This window comes from Chanodichthys erythropterus, chromosome 3, assembly GCF_024489055.1.
Source record: "Chanodichthys erythropterus isolate Z2021 chromosome 3, ASM2448905v1, whole genome shotgun sequence".
NCBI lineage: Eukaryota > Metazoa > Chordata > Actinopteri > Cypriniformes > Xenocyprididae > Chanodichthys > Chanodichthys erythropterus.
The window spans coordinates 55,324,074-55,332,763 of NC_090223.1; the positions used below are offsets into that span (position 1 = coordinate 55,324,074).

The 8,690-nt window shown below is 37.1% G+C and overlaps 1 protein-coding gene across 2 annotated transcripts in view; it reads left to right on the forward strand.

Annotated features, from left to right (window-relative positions):
• The window catches only part of rnf213a (ring finger protein 213a), a 65,537-nt gene extending 64,241 nt beyond the window's left edge, over positions 1-1,296 (forward strand). For both annotated transcript variants that reach the window (XM_067382858.1, XM_067382859.1), the window contains exon 68: positions 344-1,296. In XM_067382858.1, coding sequence (XP_067238959.1) covers positions 344-497 — 154 coding nt within the window. In that variant the 3' untranslated portion in view covers positions 498-1,296. The remainder of the gene's footprint in view (positions 1-343) is intronic.
• The last annotated feature ends 7,394 nt before the right edge of the window (positions 1,297-8,690 follow it).

The window sequence follows — 8,690 nt, forward strand, 5'->3', positions numbered from 1 at the left end:
ATATATATAGATAGATAGATAGATAGATAGATAGATAGATAGATAGATAGATAGATAGATAGATAGATAATATATATATATTTTTTTTTATGTAGTTTACAAAAAAAAGGACCATTAAAAAAAGAATTTAAATTACTTCCAAAATATTCTGTAAATTAACATACAGTTGGTGGGGACTATGAAGAAAATTTGTGAATAACTGGCTTTATTGAAAACTGCAGATCAACTGCAGATCAAAGTTTATGGGAGCTTGGTTTAGATTGTGGTGTTGCTGCACAGTCTAAAGTTCTTGTTGAACATATGGAAATCTGTAATAACTCACTCATTTTTGTCTGTCCTCCAGTCTGAAAGACACCATTGTGTCCTACATGGAGCGTAAAGATCTGGATATTCCTCCTGACGTGGACGAGTTCTTTCCTGAAGAGATCCTGCTCTCGCAGTACACCAACACTTGGAAGTTCTTGGTCCATGTCAGACAAGAAAGAAACCAAAGATGAAGTGCTTCTGTTGTCTGACCCAATCACTCGTATCAGGGAAAGCTTAGTTTTGATTTACAAATGCCATACTATTTAGAACAATTGCTGATTACAGACTTTCAGAAACAGTGCCTTTTATGCACCTGAGTTGCAGTGTGTAGTACTGCACAGTGAGGTACAGTATACAGTACAGTATTCTGCTGCATACTTATTCATATACAGCACTGTGTACTGTCATGGTACAATCTTTCAAAGTAGTCTCTAAAATTTGAATACATTACAACTTATTACAAAGTTTAAAACAATCATGAATCTATTGCTAAACTTTTGCTGTAACTTTTTTTCTTTGTTCTCATTTTTTTAAGTTGCTAACAATTGTATAACCATTCCTTTTTATTTGTTTACTTGATGATACTTTCTAAACAGAAATACGTATAGTCTCATTTAAGAATGTAAAGTCGTTTGAAATATACACCACACTATGAGCTCAGAACTGGACGCACTTATGTCCATACCAACCTCATTTTGTTTTGCACTTTCTTTTTTTTTTTCTCTGCTAAAAACAATGTTTCTGTGTGCTGGAAAAAATGCTGTGTGCAAAAAAGTTTTATTGTTGTAGTTTTTCTTTCTCTGACTAACATGGGTAATAAAGTTGTGATATAATATTTAGGACAGATCACCATCACATGTTTTACTGTCTCGTCCTGCCAGTTTATTATTAAAAGCTGCATGTCTGGAGATTGTTTTCTTCTCTTCTGTTTATAGCTGTTACTACCTAACTCTACATTTATTCCTTTAGTGTCCTTAAAAAAAAAAAAACATATATGGTTGGAAAATTAAAAAAATGGGGGAGGAGGAGGAGGAGGAGGAGGGGGAGGAGGGGAGGAGGAGGGGGAGGGGGAGGAGGAGGAGGAGGAGGAGGAGGAGGAGGAGGAGGAGGAGGAGGAGGAGGAGGAGAGGGAGGAGGAGAGGGAGGAGGAGAGGGAGGAGGAGAGGGAGGAGGGGGAGGAGGGGGAGGAGGAGGGGAGGGGGAGGAGGAGGGGAGGGGGAGGAGGAGGGGAGGGGGAGGAGGAGGAGGAGGGGAGGAGGAGGAGGAGGAGCGGAGGAGGAGGAGGTGAGGAGGAGGAGGAGGAGGGTGGGAGGAGGAGGAGGAGGAGGGTGGGAGGAGGAGGAGGAGGAGGGGGGGAGGAGGAGGAGGAGGAGGAGGAGGGTAGGAGGAGGAGGAGGGTAGGAGGAGGAGGAGGGTAGGAGGAGGAGGAGGGTAGGGGGAGGAGGAGGAGGGTAGGGGTAGGAGGAGGAGGAGGGTAGGGGTAGGAGGAGGAGGGTAGGGGTAGGAGGAGGAGGGTAGGGGTAGGAGGAGGAGGGGAGGGGGAGGAGGAGGGGAGGGGGAGGGGGAGGAGGAGGAGGGTAGGGGGAGGAGGAGGAGGGTAGGGGTAGGAGGAGGAGGAGGAGGAGGGGAGGGGGAGGAGGAGGAGGGGAGGGGGAGGAGGAGGAGGAGGAGGAGGAAAAATCAACAGAGGAAGAGGAAAAGAAGAAGGAGGAGGAGGAGGAGGAGGAGGAGGAAAAATCAACAGAGGTGGATTGGTCCTCCACCTGCATGCCAACTTAGGCTCTTACAACACGGTCCACATATTCCCATTTTAGACAGACTGCACAAAATCGTCACCGCAGAAGACCAAATGGATGCAGAGCAGATGAGATACATTGTCATATGGGACAATATAAATTTCCACCTGGTCAATCTGCCCTGGTCAAAAAACTGGTTTCATTAGCATCCACAATTTTCATTCCAATACATCCCACCATACAGTCCCTTCCTTAAACCCACTGAGGAGTTTTTTGTTTGTTTGTTGTTTTTTTTTGGTTTACAATCTCCAGCCCTGTGTCAGGATGTGCCTCATTCAAGCCATGGAGAAGGCCTGACCAAACTGATGCAGGATCTGTGCAAGGATAGATTCACCTTTCAAGAAGATTCTTCCCTCGCTGTCTTGCGTGAAAGGACATCGCCTGAGATGTGGATGAAGTGCTATGGCCAGATCCAGCTAGGCCAAGAGATGATGCTTTGGTGTTTTGTCTCCACAAATATTTTTGTTTGTGTAATATATTATATTTAGAATATGTTCTAATTTTCAGTGCAAAATATAACCTTTGGAAAGGCATTGATGTATTGAATGGTTCTACAGTGTGGTGAGAAATAAATATTTTCATCAATGTGCAGTACTGATCTTGTGTTTATATATATATATATATCCATGTACTTTTCAATATCTCTGAAAAAATCAAACCCAGACTATATAATTAGAAAAGTATAAAAGTTACAAGTGTTTAAGACTGAGCACAGCAGTGTGTAAATGAATCAAACAGAATCAGAATGTATGAACCATGTGTGTTCCTTACGGTGTCAAAGTTGGGTTTTGTTAAATTAGTGTAAAGTTTTGAATGAAGTGTTTCATTTTGCAAATGATCTGAAGTGTTGTGCTACTTCGGTGTAGGGTTGTGTTAATTGTGTGTAGTGTTTTGACAAACCGGGCCCTGTTTTCAAAATTGTGCTTAAGCAATCGTAAAAAACTGTAAGATTTTGTTTACATCTACCTTGAAAATGTTTTTTTGCTTTTAAAAAAGTTTTAACAGGTAAATCAATAAAAAATACAATTTTAAATTCTAATATTACTAATATTGGTAAGTGTAATTTGAGATTTGTTGTATTTTGAATCCAATCTTTCTTTGTAAAAGGCATAAAGATTATCATATTGATTTCAAAGTTAAGGATTCATTAGTTTGAATATACATTGAACCAACCACTATAATAACGTCTTAGTTGATAATTCAATATACTTTATTTTTGACAAAACATCCCATGTTTCGGTCGTGACTTCATATTTTCGGTAGTGACTTATCCACAACATCACATTGCAGAATTTTAACTTGCATACTAAAACATATTAAAATGCCATACTGTTTAGAACGATTGCTCATTACAGACTGTCGGAAACAGTGCCTTTTATGCACCTGAGTTGCAGTGTGATTTGCATAACTGTGCTAAAATTTTGTTTAATTCACCCATCAAATAAATGATTTTGTTCACTTTTTTCACCATGACATGTTTCGGTCATGACTGTTTCAGTAATCACTTATATAGTCAATCACAGTTGTACAAACCAAATTTTATGGAATAATACCGAAAAAGTTTTGCTTAATTGCAGAAAAAAGGTGTTTGGTAGTGACATTCCTTAAAGATATACACAGATTTTCAGAATTCTGAACACTTAACTCAAAATGATGGTACCTATCTGCTATGAAAGAGAGGCTATGAGAGAAAAGGGACACAGGAATATTTCCTGATCAAAAATGTAGGGGTGTGGTTAAAATCAGTCTCAGCCAATGGACTAAAACATACACTGCATTTTCATGTTTGTGACATGAAAATGCAGACACATGTTTTTACATAAAGTTTAATGATTTAGATTTTTTTTTTTTTTACTTCACTTTAAAAAAAAAATCAAAAATATATTTTTAAAACACAACACTGGAATAAATTACAAAGAGTATTTCAATATTTTCACAAGTTGAAATTTAGGGGTTAGGGTCCAGGACAGCCACCCAATAAATAAAGTACCCAATAAATTATGATTTTACATATATATTACAGTTTTTTACAATAGTTAAGACACATTTCTCAATATTTAGGCCACTTTTTCAAAACTCTTCACACAGTTCTCCTAACCAACTTTCATCTTGGCACAGCAGTTACAGTTTTTTTTCAATTGCTAAACGACAGTGAGCACAACTGGAGCTACATGTGCAAAACTCTAACTACAGTCTGCACTACCAACAGTCACCTGAGCTAAACAGTTCACATCACCTGCAAAACTCATTCCAAGCAACACAACTCTTTACACATGGCTCAAAACAGGGTCAGTGCAGCCAAACATTATGCACAACCCTCACTGAGATAACACACACAGTCACTGAGATAACACACACAGTCACTCAGAACACACTGAGAGTAAAAATACTAGCATCAAACACCAACACAGAAAATACAAACTTTTCATCTTTACGTACAAAGAGTTTTGGCAGTTGTTGTGTCTGAGTGAGAAAAGAATTCATGAAATTTGAGAGATGTAGTCATTGAATGCATTTTGTGCCAAAACAATGATAATTGATCCTCAGTTTAGCCCACATAGACTTCTGTTGTGCTCTGTGTTCTGTGTGAAGAGTTTTGCAAAAGTGACCTAAGTATTGAGAAATGTGTCCTAGCGTCTGTAAAAAACTGTAAACAATGCTTGTTAGAAATTGAAAAAAAAAAAAATTAAATGAACTTATATAATTGTATATATTTTTCATATAATTGTATATTTTACTAAACTTTAAATGTATTGTAATTAAAAAATAAACATGCTTTTAAAAAACTTCCTTATTATTCCTCATTATAATTTAGAAATGCCAATTACAGTGCCAATATGTGTGCTGCCATCTCCAATGATGGAGATGTTTTATCCTGTGTGTAACTGTTTTGAAAATGTGATGTCAGAGGGGACAAACGAGAGCAATCGAGAAAAACTATCATTTCAAATGTCACAAGAGGTTGATGTGGGCCCAAAGACTAATCTACTGTAAAAAATAATTTGTTGAGTCAACTTAAAATACTTGGTCCCACTTTATATTAGGTGGCCTTTAGAAAACGTATTCTCACAGTCTCTCAAAATGTACTCACATTTACAGTTTTTTTCAGCTGCTAACAAGGGTTTACCAATACTTAAGTACTTTTTTTTAACTCTTAACAGCACCACACCTACATCACACAATTAGCCAAATAGTTAATTATCTGGCCAAAACCATATTTTGTTAAATAAACACAAACTCTGCATTTCAAAATGCTAAAAACTTTTTTCAACATATACTAACTATCAAAACACAGCAAACCTGATTCAAAATCGAGTCGTTCTGTCAAAACATAGCACTAGTTTTCTATCCAATATGAACATATAGTCAATCAAAGCACAATGACTATAAAAATATTAACAGTTGATGGCATTACGAAAACTGCATTTCTTGTCATGTTTCAGTTCTACCTGCATAAAATATGAAATCCATAGCTTTTAAAATTCAGTTTCCTTTTACTGCAGTAAAAGTATAATGCATGTAAGCCATTCTACATTTTTGGTTGAGTGTTGAATGTGTGCATTCTTGCCAACAGAAGAGAGTCATTATTTTATAGAATGTACAGTATAAAAAGAGAAGAAGAAGAAAGTAACAGAATTGCCCAGGGCAGCTACTGGTCAAATGGGTCCCCTATGTGTCCCCTTTGGTTGAAATCTCTTTCTGGCGTTATGTGTGTGGTGTTGATGTTGAACCCATAGAGGGTGGGATGGTGTCCCCTTGGTATAGTGCCCAATGCAGACCACATATTTTGTAAATATGGAACAGCGGTAGTGGAACCGTTGTAATAAAAATAAAAAACATAAAAAGCTTTTACTGAAATGAAAACATAAAATTGCTGCCATTGACCAACAACAAATCCAACATATATGGTCTTTGGTTATTATGGAAGCTTTTTTTTCCTCCACACAATAAAAAAGCATAAAAGGTTATTGTGACTTTTTATCAAAAACTTTTTATATTTTGCAATTGTGAGTTTACATCTCACAATTCTGACTTTTTTTCTCAGAATTGTGAGATATAAACTATGAATTGAGAGGAAAAAAGTCAGAATTGTGAGATAAAAGTCACAATCATTTTTTATTTTCTATGCTTGGCAGAAATAAGCTTTCATAGGTTCTACATGTGTGAAGGGGAAAACCATAGAGATGCACAATCCAGCACACATTCTTACTCCTCTCCCATACCTCTTCTTCTCTCTTGTCCTGATCCAACTTCTCCTCTCCTCCTTCATCTACTCCTCTCCCTTAACCAGATATTATTTTCTCTCTGCTCCTCTGTGTTTTCTTCAATACACAATGAACAAATCCGATTCAAATAGTCCTATTTTACTGTGTCCATGTAATGAAAATGAATTCAACACCTGACTATCCCTCCAACTGAGATTGGAATCTGCTATTTCTAAATATTTAAGTGATCTGCTAATTTAAAATGCTTATCAATTGTTTCAGTATTTGTTTTATATATTTTTTGTTGCAAAAGTATAAAAGTACTTAAAGTATTATCCTATATTTACAGTTTTTTACAGACGACACATTTCTCAATACTTAGGTCACTTTTGCAAAACTCTTCACACAGTGAGCACAACAGAAGTCTATGTGGGCTAAACTGAGGATTGTGGTAGATTTTTCCCTACGCACCTGACTTAGTTAAACCTGGGTGTCCCTGACACCATACATCAACCAATAAATTTATACTCTACTGAGCGTACTTCAGTACCTGTTCGAGTCGGCCGACGTCTCGGCCTGTTTTGGGGGCCTATCACCTGATAATAAGCTCTTTAGTGCTCCTCACCACTAAACACTATCACTATAGTATGGAAAGAGTTCTCTAGTGCTTAGTTGTTTGCTGCAGCCTAAAAACCAAACAGACTCCAGTCTCCCTCAGAATATGCTTTAATCACGGCCGGGAGAGTTCTCATCATTCCAGAGAATCTCTCTCCGAACAAAGGAATACAACAGGTTTTATAGGATTTCAGGTACACTTTACGTCAGTATGGCATGATCTATTAATCATTATCATCAGTCTCAATATGATTGGTTTAGATTTAAGAAAAACATCTCAGTTCCTCTGTCCCGCTTACTGCCGGAGTAAATTTAGATTAGAACTGAATCACAGGATCATCAAAAAATATCACTGGGTTAATAGTTCAGATTACTCAATGGGTCAAAACAACCTCTCAAAGACTATTTTTTTATCCCCAGAAGGATGCTGTCTAGCCAGCACAGCAGAATGTTTCTGAATCACAACACTCAGTCCTAGTGACTGTTTCTCTATTTCTAAGTTAGATTATTATTATTATTAGGCCTGTAGAAGAAAAGAAATGTTAGTTCATTAGTTCAAAAATTCCATCACAGGATCAATTATCATTGCTTTGGCACAAAATGCATTAATTGAATGCAACTACATCTCTCAAATTTCATGAATTCTTTTCTTACTCAGACACAACAACTGCCAAAACTCTTTGTACGTACAGGCCAATTTGCACACGCTTACATACTGTTTTCAAAACTGTTACAGTTTTTTACGATTGCTTACACACTAAAATTAATAGTACACTATTAGCAAAACCTGACACTCAAGAAGCAAAACATCAGCCCATATTTGCACAGCTATAAGCACATTGTCAACCTCACACTTGTTGCAAAACTCTACACCCAGTGATTTGCAAAACACTAAACACACTTAACATACACTACACACAAAAATCTATCATGAAGTCACTTCCTTGCAATACCAAAGCACTGACTGTCAAATTACCGCACCGTCCAACCAATTGGTTCAACACAGTCATCAGCTGTGCAAACACTTGTTTGCTTAATTGTAGACACACAAATCAGGGCTGCGTCCGAAAACCTAGATAGCTGTCTTGCTGCCTCGCTAGATAAGAGAATGACTTGTATGGCAGCATTTGTGCATGAAGGTACCTCACGAAATTTATTTCAGACAGACTTCTGAGGCAGTGTAACAGATTAATGATCTACAGCAATATAGCGCGAGCTTTGGTGAGAACTAAACAAATATTTACAGTTTTTCTCAATCGATTTGGTACATTTCTCCAAACTCAGGTAACAGCTCTCAAAACACTTAACACAGTGATCAGTACACTTTGTAATTGTCCTAAACAGATAGTAAATTCTCCTTCATTTAATACAAATCACAAATCAAAAGCATATTTTTTTCAAAACACTGTGCACAAAAATCCCAAATTTTATCACAGCAGTTCATACAGCCAACCAAATCTTTAATATATCAGGAAAAACATTTGTAACTTTTTCATTGTTCTTCACAAAGATCACAAGCATTTTTGTACCATTTTCAAAACACAACAAACAAAACTCTGTGAATTGTAAAATAGTCAGTTGCACACCTTGTGTCTTCAATTAACGCCAAATTGTTATCTGATGAGTTAGTAATCCACTCAACACAGAAAAAGCCAATTTTCTAATTGTTCACACAGCTGTCTTACGTAATTACAACAACTACAAAAGGGGAAGAGAAGAAGAACAAAGAAGACAAATGAGGAGATACAGTAAGACAAAAAAAAGAAGT